The sequence below is a fragment of the Falco naumanni genome, chromosome Z (assembly GCF_017639655.2).
Source record: "Falco naumanni isolate bFalNau1 chromosome Z, bFalNau1.pat, whole genome shotgun sequence".
Lineage (NCBI taxonomy): Eukaryota > Metazoa > Chordata > Aves > Falconiformes > Falconidae > Falco > Falco naumanni.
Window position 1 is genome coordinate 34,480,129 of NC_054080.1, and position 14,878 is coordinate 34,495,006.

The following is a 14,878-nucleotide window of genomic DNA, read 5'->3' on the forward strand; positions in this document are numbered from 1 at the left end:
AAAAATGGTAAATCACGGTTTCATTGTGCAAGTAAGGTAAGTGGCAATTAGACATTCACAGCAAAAATTTTCAGTACATCTTCTTCCCTAAAAGGACACGGTCACATCAGCATTTGACTTATACAGTAGTATCTTTCAGCATCTTGTGACTACAAGCTTTCACACACACACACACACACCCCCTTTGCCTTGGAAAACTCAACCACTAACAAAGACCTAATAAACTTTCTTTGGATATATCCATACACAGAAGAAAATAACGAGCAGCCATCCAGATAAAATATTATAGGTTTATTAAAACTTATTTTCCACTTGAATATGCAAAATACAAATTCCAACAAAATGCTCCTTTTTACTTCGTAGTTTACAAATATACAAAATAGAAGTTTGCTTAAATTTATATTACATATTTATTATGTAAAGAACTATATAGAAAACATTTGTTCTGCTTAAGGCATATTTGGGAACAAACCATTGTACAAACTATTGCACATTGAAACCACAGTGCATTACAGACTGTCTGCATAAAGTTATTGTCTTTAAAAAAGATAAACCAGGTTTATTACCTGATTTAGGTCATAACTGGTGATCGGAAGACAAAAATATTTCCTTGTCAGATATGCAGCAGTTTGAGAACTTTGGCTTCCTGGTTTTGGTACCTCTAGAACCAACAGTCACTAAGCACCATGAAATAGGCTTTTAAAATAGAATTCTGTACCTGAATTTTTCCTCCTCTTTTTACATCATAATGGCTTTTAGAAGGAAAAAAAAAAGTAAAGTACAAGATGACATTTACATCTAATATTGCATTGAAAGAAAATTAAGGGAATGCCATTTCCCTGTGTAATATCCCCACCCTCCGAACTACACACAGTCTGTTTAACCCTGATATCCGTGACTTCCAGTCACTCCTTGGCATTTTGTAGTCCGGAAATAATTCAAGTTGGATTTACAAATGGAATGATAGAAGATCCAGTCATTTACCCCAACGTTTTTGGTTTCTTTTAAATGTATATATATATAAAGTTGCAATGTCTGTATGCAATTATCCCTCTTTTCCACTCTTTGCAAGACTTCACCTCGATTATCTGTAGTGCTTAAACTGTGTTCTCCCCATCTTGCAGAAGACAGTCCTTGTGCTGTAAATACTGAATCTCTACGGCAGTTGGGGAAACATCCACTGCTTCCAATTAAAAGTGCCTCTTCATGTGTAAGGCAAGGTGGTCTGACCTCGAAAATGCTCTGTCACACCGCTGGCACTGGAAAGGGCGGTGGCCTGTGTGTTTTCTGTAGTGACGAGTAAGTTCATCGGATCGGGCAAACTTCCATCCACAGCCTTCCCAGTCACAGTGATAAGGTTTCTCACCTTTAAAAAAACAAAACAAAACAGAAAATTAAACACATCAGGTTGGGTTTTTTTGTGGCTACCACTTCTAACATCTTTCCTTCAAGAAGCACTAACGCACATTGTCCTGTGTAAGAAAAAGGGTGATGTCAAAGAAAATGCAACCAACTTCTTGAAGCAGCTGCAAGCAAACTACAAAGACAGCAGAGTAAGCCTGCCTTTTCAAGATGTACAGGTACTATAAAATGTTGGAGTCACTGAAATCTTCAGTAAAATGCACATTTCCACTGTTTGTCTTGCATACAAGGCTTCAGACAATACAAATACAAATAATAAAGCGTGGTTTTGCTGGCTAATCTTATACAATCAAATAGGAAACAGAAATAGCTCAGACATAATGTAATTAGATAACTGTAGGTCTCAAAAAATAAAAAAACAGCTGGAAACTCTTTTCATTAGCTCAACCTGATTAACACCACACTATGGTTGAGTAAGAACTCAACCTTACTGTGTTCACTGTAACAAAACCACTGTTGACAGCAAGACTAGTTTCCCTGACAATTACAAACTCCTGGTCTACACATACCAGAGACAGTGTTAACCAGCTCGAAGCAAATGGGAAGTACAAGAGCTTGACCAATCTTTTGCTCCTGAAGATGCAGCCTAACTACTACACTATGAGCAGTTTCTCCCTTTCCTGTCTCCTCTTCAGGAGAAAGTTCTGAATCAAGTTCACAATGCAGGGATTAAATTATGCAAATTCCCAGGTTATTTAATCACTGTTATGGAATGCCTGCACCAGCGAAACCGTGCACGATGTACCCGATTTCACAAGCTCAGTTACTGCAACACCACATTCAGCTGCAAGCTTTAAGTTTGAACTCAGGCTCGGGTACATACTTTGGCACATTTTACCTCAAATTCTAACAGCAGCTAATCAGCTGTTAAACTCTGCCTCTTTGGTGCTACTACAGGGGAAGATGTGTCCCCACAGATGGGCAAGGCAGCCCATCTGTACTACCAAAACAGCTGAGAGCTCCACTTGCAAAAGGCCCATCGTAATTTTCTTAGATAGCGAACAGCAGCTTGCAGAGGTGCACAATCTCTTACATTAGAGCAAGTCAAGACAAGACGAGTATGTGCACAAAGCATTTAACCACAAGCAACGAAAGCAGTATCTTAAAGAAAGGTCTGCTCCCTTCTCAAAAGTGGGCCAACACCATCCAGAGCAACAAATCCCAGGTGACTTCCAACTACCTGCTAATTAGCTGGCCACATAGCAAGAGAAGAGCAACAAACTTTGCCTTGGCAAGAAACCCACCCGCTCCCATATCTGAGTCATTCTGAACCACTAAGCAAAACATCCAGCCAATAAGCAAAGACTGCACAAGACTTCATGCAGCCAAGGGTGGAGGTAAGAAAAGAAAAAAAAAAAAAAAAAAAAAGGCATCCGGAAACTGACCAGAGTTACCCCTTACTACTTTTAGCCCTCCTCCGGTGTTCCTGCCTTTTCACTGTCCAAGGGGGCTCACCCCATGCCCCTCTGGCCAGGGCATTCCACTGACCCCACGCTGGGACCAACCTGTGTGGGTTCTCAGATGTGCCTTGAGATGAGAGCTCTTGGTGTAGGTTTTGCCACAGCCTGCATAGTCGCAGGTATGTGTGGCTGTCCTTTTCCTAGGCCATGACCGGCGTCCCCTCTTGGGCTTGGTCTCCTCAGGCAGGCAGCTCCCTGGTGGCATCAGTTCTAAAGGCAGAGAGGGAGGAGTGAGCATTGCCACAGGCAGCACCAAAGCAGACGCACCCACTGCCGAAGCACAGGGACTCACCTTGGTACTGGAGTGTGCTGGGCGGCAGCTGCTCAGGCAGAAAGGTGGGGTAACTGGGGGCCGGAGGGTACCCGGGGGGCAGCGGCAGTGGTGGGTGGCTCAGCCCCGGAGCAGTGGGGAGACAGTCTGCACCGCTCAGCATCTCCTCAGGCCCCACTGAAGGCGTAGTCCGGGCAGGCAGCGGGCGGCTCAGAGAGAAATCATGCTGGGGGGCTCCTCGGGGGCCGCTCCCATGTGGTGGCGGCAGTGGGGCCAGGGTGCACGGTGGCGCTGCCTCCTGCTTGATTTTGGGGCACATCCGCGGCAGGGGGCTGTAAGGGGCCCCGGGGCCCTCGGTGCCAGGCGGTGCGGCGGCAGCCGGGGGGCCGCTCTTGGGGCTGAGCCCCGGGTGGCTGTACTCGCCCACGGCCTTCACCACGAACTTGCCCTGCAGGCTGCCCAGGGGTGGCAGCGCCGCCGGTGCCGGCAGGTACACCGGGTCCAGGTCGGGCCGCATGAGCTCAGCCACAAAGCCTCCCGAAGGGGACACGTCGGTGATGTCGGCCAAGTTGAAGGGCGCGGCAGGGCTGGTAGCGGGGGCCCCGTCGCGGCTGCCGCCACCGCCGTAGAGAAGGCCGGCGGGCTCCGGCCGGGGCAGCGGGTAGGCGAAAGGCCCGGCAGAGCAGGGGCTGGCTGTGGGGGCTGGGGCGGCTGCGGGGGCCACCACCACGGCGGCGGCGGGCTCCTGGTGCATGAGGGAGTTGGAGAGGATGAAGTCGAAGTCCAGCAGCTCGTTGAACTCCTCAGCGTCACGGCGGGGCCCCAGGGCGGCGGCGGCCTCCAGCTCCGACGGCGGCGCCTCCACAGGCCGCGCTGCCAGCGCCGGCGGCGGCCGCTTCAGCTGCGACAGCTCCTCCCGCCACCGCTGCGGGGAGACGGGCACGGCTCAGACCACGGCCCGCCGCCGCGGCGCACCCGCCCCGGTCGGCCCCCGCCGCCCCCGTCCCGTCCCGTCCGGTCCGCGCCGCCGCGATGCCGCTACTCACGTTGCCGGGGCCCGCGGGCCGCGCCGCTTTCTCGCGGCCCGCGGCGCCCGCCGCGAAGGTGGCGATGGAGGGGAGGAGCGTGCCGCTGAGCGCCATCTCGCACTCGCCGGGGGGCTGCCTGCGGGTGGGGAGAGCACAGCGGCGTCAGGCGGCGGCGGCGGCGAGGGAGGGCGGCGGCGAGGGAGGGCGGGCCGGGGGCCGCGCCCGGCACCCACCGCATCCGCGCCGGGGCGTCACGCCGAGCTGCTGCCGCCGCCGTCGTCCCGAGCGCCGCCGAGGAGAAAAGAGAGGGGAGGTGGCACGGACGCGCCGTCCAGCCGCAGAGAGCCGGCCCAGAGCCGCCGAGGTGGCGCCGCGGGAGCGCCCTTCCTCGGCGCTTTACCGGAGACGAAGGTGAGCGGGACGCGGGACGCTAGCGGCGCCGCGGGGAGGCGACGGACGCCCGGTAGCGGGGCTCCACCACCGGCAGGGTGGCGGCGCGAGGTGCTTCCCAGGGAGCCGCAGCCATGGAGGAGCCGGGCGGGACGGACGGGGCGCGGTGGTGCCAGTGGGGAGGGAGGGGCCGGGCGGGCCCGCGCTCTGCTGGTGCTGCTGCCGGTGCTGCCCCCGCTCCTCCTCCTCCGCCGCCGCCGCCGCCGCGCCCCGCTCGGCACTGCCTGTCGCCCGCCGCCGCCGCCCTTCTTATAACCTCACCTCGCAACCGCCCCGCCCACCGTCGCCAGGGCGACGGCGAAAACAAACTGACACGTGGGGAGAGGGGGCGGTGCGCGCGCGCGACCGGTGGGGACGGGCGGGGGGGGGACGGGAAAGGGGGGGTGGGGCGCTCCCGCCCCGCCGCGCCCAGCCGCGCCTCGCCTCGCCCCGCCCCGCCCGCGCGATTCTTACGGCCGCGCGCCCCGCGTGACGCAGGAGGGTGCTGACGCCAGCGGGCGCGGGGGGAGGCGGGGCCGGGGGACCGGGAATGTCCGCGGCGGCCGGTGGCAGCCGTTGGCCGCTGGTGCGGGGCAAAGCGCGCTGGGGCGGCCTGAAACACACCGGCCCGGAGCCCCCCCATCGGCTGGTGTCTCCTCTCCTCTCTTCTCGTCTCTTCTCGTCTCTTCTGCAGTTTTCTGTAATTGTTTGGCTTTTCTTGCTCTTTGTCCTTTTTTCTCCCTTTTCTTGGGAGCGCACCCCGACGGCGGGGCCCTGCCACGCCTCGGGTCTGTGCCGCTGACGGGCTGTCGGTGCTGAAGGGGCCTCCCCGTCGCGGGGAGACCCCCGGCCGGCCGGGGCGGTGGGGCGAGCGGCTGAAGGCGCCCGTGGGCCGGCGGCGCGGGGCCGGGGCTACCGCCGGGTGCCGGCCGGACCCCTCAGGGGACGCGGCGGATGCGGGGGGAGGGGCTGCGCAGCGCTGCGGGCGCGGTGCTGGAAATCCGCCGGAAAAAAACCGGAGGAGCTGAAGAGAATGAAAAAAACCCGAGCCCAAAGCCAAGCAAAGCCCCGCAGAAACCGCAAGGAAAGGCCGGCACTGGCCGGCGGGAGCGGCGGCGCGGCTCCTCCAGAGGGCAATGGCGAGCCGGCGCCACCCGGCCCGCGGGCAGAGCCAGCGGCTGTCCCCCGGTCCCCCGTGGCCGCCCCGCCAGCGAGCTGCCGCCGGCCGCCCCGGGGCCGGGCCGGGCCGGGGGAGGGGAAGTCGTTGCCCTGCGGAACTGGCAAACACCACCCCGAGTAACTTACGATGACTAAATTAAACCCTCAAAAAAATAATAAAATGCTTGGCTTTATTTTAGCAAACTGGTTTTACAAGTTCAGTGTTACAAATGTTAATTATTAATAACTTTGGCACTAGAAAATGGTGTTGGGGTTTTGATTTTTTCCCCTGCACAAGGTCCACGTCCTGACAAGAGATGTGCTGGAAGCCACTGGTACAAAAGGGGGCTAGTGTGGAGAGATGAAGGTGCAATACCAGGAGGATGCCTAAAGACTTCTTGTAAAGGAAAGGGAGGCACCTTCCCTACTCAGGTGCAGGGCTGGTGGTCTGAGCAGCTTCCTCACAGCCATGCTCACAACAGGCTGCCAGTTCCCAGATGTGTTTTTTATCCAGGGTTTATGCTTGGAGTCTCTTTGACAACCACTTCAGGAACTGGCATCCAAACCCAACAGCAATGGGTTTAGGTTTAAACCTCCTTTGTAGCTCTGGTGTTGGGAGAAAGCCCCCGATGTGGAAACTTACAGGTCTCTGGACAGTTTTTCCACATGAGTTGTTTTCCTTTTGTTTCCTCACAAATGGTGTAAATGTTAATTTATGGATCTCCTAAGCAATGCAGTGTTTTCCAGGTCCAAATTTCAAGCTCAGAATTATTCGAGGCCAACATCTAAATTAAAATTGCATCCCTTATTAGGAATAGGAGAACAAGAAAGCTTCAAAAGAGGGTAAGTGATCTGATCTCTTTGAAATAAATTCCAGAACTTCACCAGTTCCAGGAAGCGAAGGGCTGAGTAACATGGGCGAAAATAATACAGGTTGCTTTCGCAATCTTTCATTAAAATAGACTTGGTCGCAGTGTTTCTGGGTAATTCAGAGGGACACATGCAAGGTATGTCTAAGTTCATGTTAAAAAGATGTGGTCCACATTCAGCTGAGTCTTGATTTTGAATTGTGTAAATGTTGGCAGGGTGCTTAAAAAAGTGTATGCAGGCGTCTGTAAGTTCAGTGCCACCTGCTTTTGAACATCCCACAAAAAGGTCAACACGTTCTTTTTCACTAGTTAAGCACAAGGCAAAAGGTTTTATTTTCCTCCCTTAAATGAAAGGGAATGTGATTTAATGGTCATGAGTGTGGAAATTAAATGCATTACATTTGCAGCTGCTCACAGTCAATGTTTTCCCAGCCTACATAACAACCTAAACATTGTTTTCTTAAGACAGATTTGCTTTAATATGCCTTCTCTCGCCAGCCGACCGTTTCTCCAAGTCTCACTTTTCTCCAAATTTCCCAATTTTCTCTAAAACTTTCCTTCCACTAACTCAGAACACAGCATGTTTCTGTGCTGTTCAAAGCTGACTTTAGGGATTGCTTAATTCAGACACAAAATTGCACAGAATTTGTGTCCCTCTTGCCTTGGGATGTGCAATGACATTTTTCCAGATTATGCTGTGCTTGGACAGAAAGAAATCTGCTGCAGCGCTTGGTGTGCTGGACTGCTGTGGCCTCTGTGTGTTTCTCTCCTTCCCTGGGCAGAAGAAGGAGGTTTCTGCCCTATCTATCATTATCTTATTGCAACGGCAGGTTCGCCCTAGCCTTGCCATGGGTGCTGTTCATGGGAGAAGAAGAAGTCTTGCCCAATACTGACACTCATATCAATGGCCAAAGATGATTGCTTAATAGAGCTGATAATGAAGAAGCCTTAGTGGTTAGCCTAGGCCAGTGCTAAACTGATCACCTGGGAGTATAACCCCCAAAAGACCAAAAAAAAAAAAAAAATAAAGCCAAGGTGATGAAAAAGCACAGGTTTTTAGAGCAGAGGCAGTCATCAGGAAATGGCATCCCACATGAAAAACATTAATGTCAACAAGAAGAAAAAAACAGTGGAGCTGTTGGTGCCTGAAACAAAGACCAACCTGTTTATCTTGATATGTTTATTTTAAAACCTAAGTTTGGAACTCGATTTTCAACAAACTGCCTCTCAGGAACCACAGTGTGCAGTTTATCCCCTTTGATTTGGTTGTCTGTGACAGCAGCTGATGGAATCAGGGACTGCAGACTCTGGGAAAGATTGTGTCACAGTATGGTTGAGGTCTGACAAGAAGATGCTTTTCTGGCATTTTTGGGATTACACTTTGTTATCTTTGCAGCATGCTGCAGCAGATAGCCTGCAGGGCCAGAAGCTGCTTGGCTCCCTGCTCTGGTGCTGGCATAAAATAACAACAGGAGAACTGGGAAGAAACCCATAATGCTTGGTTATATCTAATAGCATCCTTGTTGCTACTTAAAATCAAAAGCAATTATTCCATAATCCTTGGTGCTGTGCTGGGTTTTACCCTAACAGGGTTGCTGGAGAGCAGGTGGAGGCAGGTAGGCTCATAAAAGGAGACTTGGCATCTGGAGGGTTTCTTATGTCCCATGCAACCTGAATTATCTGACCTCAGCTGCACCGTGGCCGAGAGTGGGAGGAAGCAGGAGAGGTCTTACATGTGCCTGCTGTGCAAGGCGTGCTCTGGAGAGCTGCGATGCCACACTGAGGGTTCATCCTCCTGCTGCAGGACCTCTGCACACTCAGGAGGGTGAGACAGCCCAGAACTACAGCCACCAAACTGCCAGGAAGACCTGCTTTTTGGGGATCTGCTTTCTACCATGTATTGTATTCTTTTCTTAAAGTGCCGCTGAGCTCAAGTTTTACTTACCTGTCCTTGCGTGGGGTACTTTATTTTTGTTAAACCAAAATAAACCCCCACTCAGTTGGTGGATATACTTGTGGATTATTAGTACAGTGCCAAGGATAGAAGTCTGAAGATGGCGGGCAATTCCAGGCAGGTTTCAAGTAGTAGCAAGCGCATACATACACAGATGGCACATGCAGACTTAAGGTCATAAGATGTTCATGCTGAGAATGTCAGCAGTGCCTGTGGCCAAATTTGTATTCACCTGCTTTTTGAAAGCTCAACAATATCCTGATGATAATTATTTTACCTTCCTACATGAGCAAGGTCAGAAAGACCCAGCGTTACATATTGTCACCATTCAAAAGCCTTGGAGTGGTTTAGGGCAAACACCTCATAGTGAGGTGCTGTGAGTCCTTTGTAAGAAGAGGTGTTGCTGAGGTTGTTATCAGTGGTGATGCCGGGAGGTTTCTGGACCACAAGCTGTTTTTTCTGCTGGGCAGCCAGCATGCTTTCACAGCCCCGAGGAAAGGGATCTGTGTGTGTGGGAGAGCCCTGGTGGTGACTTTCACTGTACTTACAGCACATCAGCCCAATGTTTCTTCCTTGGGAGCCTGTAACTAAGCAGGGCTCAACCTCAGGGGTCTGATTCTCAACAAGAGTTCATGTTGTTGATTCCCACTGAATTTTCCCTGCGGCGCAAAACTGCAGCCTGAGATTCATGCACCTATTTCCAGACATGCTTGCTGATCCTCCTGTTGAGTACCATTCACTCAGGCTCAGCAGCCCCTGGCAGAGGCAGCCAGCATCTTCGCACAATTTAGCACCACCCAGGATGTCGTGCATGTAGCAGCTCTTCTACTTTCAAGCAACCCAAAAGTTGTTGTGTTTCTCTAAGAGGCAAAATACCTTGAATTGCTTATGGAAAGAGCTTTATACTTTTTTGTCAACCTTAGGCATCCTTGCTTTAATGGGTTTGCCCCATCTGTCATTGTTTTAATGGGTTTGCCCCATCTTTGAATTCAGATGTTCCCCAAACTTTAACAATGATTTATATAAGTGGATCCCACAGTGGAACCGGTGCAAACAAGAACTCCACAATAAGCATCCTTAAGCATCCTTTATAAGTCTTGCATGTAATGTGGGGACACTTGCACACAGTGAAGAGGATGATTTCTTGTTTGTTTTTTGTTTGTGATTTTTTGCATTCATAGGGCTGATTTATTGTATTTTTCCAGAGCCAGTGGAGGAGTTGCAGCAAAAATAGAGGAAACTTGAAAAATTACCCTCTTTTAGCTAACCAGAGGGTGGTCTCCATTGATGGGTGATAGATTTGGTATATCCTGGAAGATGAAGGTAGATATATGGGTGAGAAGACCAGGCTGCTCTGTGGACCTGGCTCTGAAGAAGCGGCCACGTGCTGGGATTACTATTAATTCACCTTCCTGCACCCTCCTCCTCCTTATCTGTGTTAAAACACTTAAGGCACTGCTGTCCAATAGCCTCTGGAAGGGAAAAGACATCTAAGTTCTCTGCCTTCCTGGAAGACTCTCTTTTCTGTTGCAAGAAGGGGTTTTATTCCATCTCCTGACCCCCTCAGTCACTGTGGAAAAAATATGTGGAAGACATCTCCCCTGTCGTCCCTATCTCAGGCTCTTCTTTTTCAGTTTTCTTTCCAGTTTAATTAGTAATCTTTAACTAATAATCTTTGTTAATAAAAATTAAGCATCTTACTAAAGATTCAGCTTCCCAGAACATTCCCAAACAGTGTCAATGTGAAATCAATTTATTCCTCTCTTGTCTGCTGAATTCTGAAATGGAGAAATCTTAATAAGTGCCTTTGCTCATTTCGATTTTCTGATGGTTGCTGAAGCTGATGGCAGCACTGAGACTTTGGCAGGCCTGCCTGCAGACTCGGGAAGATGACACGTTGGCACCATTGTTTGGTATTTCTTTTGCATGTATAAGAGCTGGCAATATTTTGCTCATAAGGAAGCTCTAATACTGCAGCAATTCTTAACTAGGTCTCAACACCCACCAAGGAGAAGTCAGCTTTCACTGCTGGAGGATTTTTCAAGCCCTTTCTCCCTGGTTAAGCTCTGAGTTTCTTTTGTTTGAGTAGAAGTGGTGCTTCTAAGGAATGTAATCTGAACTGATAACATGCTTCCTAAAAAACCATACATTAAGGTGTAAGATATGAGAAAACTAGAAAATGCAAGGTAGCTGCTTCTAGTGTGCAATGCATTTGAATTTGCATGAGGGGAGAGCAAGAGTCAGTTTAGCAGTAAATCGCTCCTGACCTTAACCAGAAGTGTTTGAAATTAAATTTGTGCTAATGAGCTAGGTAATCACAGGACAGTAAACAACACCTCTGCCATCTTTCCATGGTGCCTCCCACGCAGTGTTGTGGATAAACTGAACTGAATAGCCGATTCACCCAAGATGTCTTTCTAAACTATTTGCCACGCTGAAGTCAAGAACATCTGCCTGCTCTGAGAATAAATACCAGGCTTCCACATTGTTTCCATAAATGTCTCCAGCTCTGCTTCAACATTAATGGACCAGCAGGAGCCCATTACTCTATGATAACAGCCCCTTGCTCTCTTAATGAGAGCAATATGGCAGCTGCTCTCAGATTTTTGACATAGGTGGTGCGTAATGATGAAGGCCAGTTTTGGTGGTTCTGTGGCTTCCAGGAAAGCCTTGCCACACACAGCAGGACAGCCAGGACTCTGCCTGGCAAGGGGCACATGGACGGCTGGTGGCACAAAATGTTAGCTGCCCTAGGAAACACCTCACCATGGATGCCCCACACCAGCACAACAGTTTAGCTGCAATCATTGGTGAACAGGAGATCCACTTCACAGGCTGCTATGGAGCACATTGTGTTTGCAGGGCACTGAGATGTGTGGATGAGGAGTGCCATAGGAAATCAGTAATGAGGAAACATGAGGAAATTAATAATGCTGCATTCTGAGCAGGGATTGAATAGCATGCAGTAATTGAGGCCCGGGGCCACACTCTGCACAATGAGGAAGAAACAAAATAAGGAATAGCTGCTCATTAGGCTCCAGATTCAGCTGGTCTAAATTCCACCTAAGTCTTTGAGCCAAGTGTTTCCTACTGGCAGACGCAGGGCCTTCAGGGATGCTGAGCCAATGGGAAGCCCTAGGTGGAATTTAAATTAGGGCTACATCTATCTGCCGCTGAGCAACGTCTACCTTGGGTGACTGGTGAGGCAGAGCTGCTCTAGGAAGTAGCTTGTGATCTTATAATGTGAGAAAGGGGCCAAAAAATGGCCACACAGGCAACTTTAACTCTGGCACATCCAGTTTGTGTTAGCACACAATGTTGTGTGCCTGATTTTGCAACATTAATGTTTTCACAACTTTTTTCTTTCTTTTTTTTTTTTTTTTTTTTTTTTAATGGGAGGCATAATACCATCCATTTGTGAAGAAATGATACAACTAAACTTTAAAAAAGAAGTGTTTCTTTCTGAACTCCTTTAAAGTTTCTTTGAGCAAGTTAGCTAAACTATTTGTAGCATGTAGCTTAGAAGTAGCAATGCAGCCAAGGTTATGAATAAATGCAGAAGTAACTAAGATATAGCAGGGCATTTATACCAGTTAATAATTTTGGATGCTAGCATCCTATGAGCAAAGACACAGTCATTGTAAGCTGAATCTGTGATTCTACCCTCAGAAGTCTGATTGCCAAGAAGTGTTTCTGTTCATAAAATCTACATTGCTTTATGATCCGTTGCCTTACACAATAGGAGGTAAAGTCTCAGTGGAGGACACCTGGGCTACCAGCTGAGTTAGGAGTGTAGATCTCTCTCGGAAGGGAGACCTATTTAAAGCAGTAGATCACCTCTGGGTTCAGACACCGTAGGGTGCGCTTAAGGAGGCCGGTGGGTTCAGGTGGGGACTAGAACAGTTTGCATGGCCATTCCCCAAACGGGAACTGGCCTGTGCTGCAGAGTGTATCACAGTACTGGTATCGCTGATCTTCAGTGTCAAGAAGTAATTTTGAAAGGTAAGCTAGATGTTGCTATGACTCTTCTCAAACAGACAGCAACACCTTCTCTGTGCCCAAATCCATGTGTACATAGCTGTGGCTCCATGTTTTGTCACCTAAAAAGGGGCTGGTCCTGCTCCGTATTTTTCTGTAACTTTGGCCATTGCAAAGGATGTCTGGTAAGTCCTGTGGCCCCTCCTATGAATGCTCACATTTTTGTCACAGAGATACAGTGAGATCCTAAAACTCCCACTCTGCTTTGCTCATGAACAAAGGGAGTATCATGAGGTGAATTTACTGTCAGGGAAAGGAGACATCTTTTAATATGATGGAGTCTTAATTCACTTGGTGAGGTCCTAGCAAGACCCATCATCTGGAAGTAAGAGCTATGTAAATTCAAATCAGATTTCTTTTTCTGAAGGTGAATAATCAGCTGTTGGACCTGCCGTGACGTCTGGGCAGTTCTCCATCACTGCAAGCCTGAGCAGAGATGGTGTGCCTAGGTGGGAAGCAGCAGGTGGGGGGCTTGTAGTGCAGGTCTGGGCCTCTCCGAGGCAGGAGATCAGACCTTCTGGGTGGTAGAGGTCCTTTGCAAGGTTTTGAAAGACTACAGTTCCTGGCTGCCTTTTTTAAATGGGCATGAGGTGCTGGCAAGTGGAGATCTCTTGGAAGTTAGTGTATGCAATGTATTTGTTATTAGAGAGACAAGAGATAAACTTAATCCCAGAGCCCCAGCTTTAGGACCTTCCTCTGTAGGTAAGTGCTGCCAAATTGCAGAAACTTCCACCATTGCAAATCTGTTACACACAATATTTACACTTTGTCTGAGGTTTTTCTCCAGGCTACTTTCTTGGGCCTCTGAGCCTGCTGTGTACTGCAGATATTACTGACATTGTTTTCACTCTCCCAGCTTGTCCCAGGTCCACATTTTCTTTACTTCCCTGCTCCCCCCCTTACTTCCCTGCTCCCCCCCTCCCCCGTTTTGCTCCAGTTTCTTCCTCTTTTCGTAACTAAACATATGTGTTTGAAGAAAGTGCTTCCTCTCCTGTATCTCAAAGCCTTCATACTTTGGGTGAGAGAAGCCTCCTTGACTGTCTGTTGAAGCTGTCGGTTGGGCAGAGGCCTGATGCCCTAACAAGTTACTCTGCCAAGCAATGCTGACTGAATTCACTCACATTTCCTTCCCTTTGGAAAAGACTGCTTTGACTCTCAGCCGTCAGAAGAAAATGAGTGGTAACATCATCTGTGCCCAAGTGTTTGGAAGCCAGGAGAAGTCCTACAGTATGACTACCAAGACAGACCAGGTGTGTTTCATGCATCCAGAAGAGTGCATGTGGTATTTCTTAAGAGCAGCCTTGAGCACCATTGCATAGTCAGCTGTATTCTTGGTTATGGTGGAAGTGTGACTTGCAAAAAGACTGCAGAATAAAGAGGAGAGCACATGGGCCTCCCGATCCCAGTCCTTGGGTCTGTCTGCTTTACGGTGACTCGAAAGCTGTGGGTTGCTAGAATTTCCTTCAGCCTAATAAAGGACATGACAAAGAGGTGTATCCAGACAGTTATTCTGAACTCTTCTTTACTCAGTTTCTCCCTGCTGCTGTGTTGTCTTTTGCACTGTTCCAGCCTACTCCTTTGTTATGGTTTTTGTTTTCACAGCCATCTGGCTGCTGCAGGTGTTTATCACAGCAGTTCTGTTACTGCTCCTTAGCATGGCTACTCTGCCTCTGCTCATCACTGATGACCAGCTGCCATCAAAGGGACACAGACACAGGGCCCTACCAGGGTTGTGGAGCACCAGACCGCTATCAAAGTCTTTTAACTCATTTCTCTCCTAAGCATCAGTGTTTCACAGAAGGTCTCAACCATCTGAGACTCGCTTCTGCACAGTCCACGTCAATATGGAAGTTACCTAACTTATGCATCCCACAGCAAACACATGATCCTGAAGAACACATGTTTAGTTTTCTGGTCAGATACTTGGCAGCTGTCAAGGCCCCAGTGTGCTGGAAGCACCTGCAGCAGGCAGCCTCAATATTTCACAACATCACACAGAAAATGTAAATAACGTGGCTGAAATATTTAACTTTTTATTTTATTTAAGGCAAGGGCTAGGTTAGTAATGTTTGGAAACAGTGGATGATTTTAGTTCTGTTACATTGGTTAAAATGTGGCTTGTATCAGTTCAGTACTAATTAATTTTGCTTTGTTAGTTTTGTTAATTTTGTTTTGTTAGTTTATGCCAAACTTGTGATAAGTTTGCTAGTACAGAAAGCATTTATTTAGCCATCAGGATCAGCCTATGT

At 49.2% G+C, this 14,878-nt stretch overlaps 1 protein-coding gene across 1 annotated transcript; it reads right to left on the reverse strand.

The window, feature by feature from the left end:
- Positions 1-278: 278 nt before the first annotated feature.
- KLF4 (Kruppel like factor 4) lies at positions 279-4,808 on the reverse strand. Its single transcript, XM_040580791.1, has 5 exons — positions 4,415-4,808; positions 4,200-4,317; positions 3,175-4,078; positions 2,928-3,092; positions 279-1,366 (listed from the first exon to the last, which is right to left on the reverse strand). Exons 1-5 carry the CDS (start codon positions 4,417-4,419, stop codon positions 1,191-1,193), a joined length of 1,368 nt encoding a protein of 455 aa, XP_040436725.1. The 5' UTR covers positions 4,420-4,808; the 3' UTR covers positions 279-1,190.
- Positions 4,809-14,878: the final 10,070 nt, after the last annotated feature.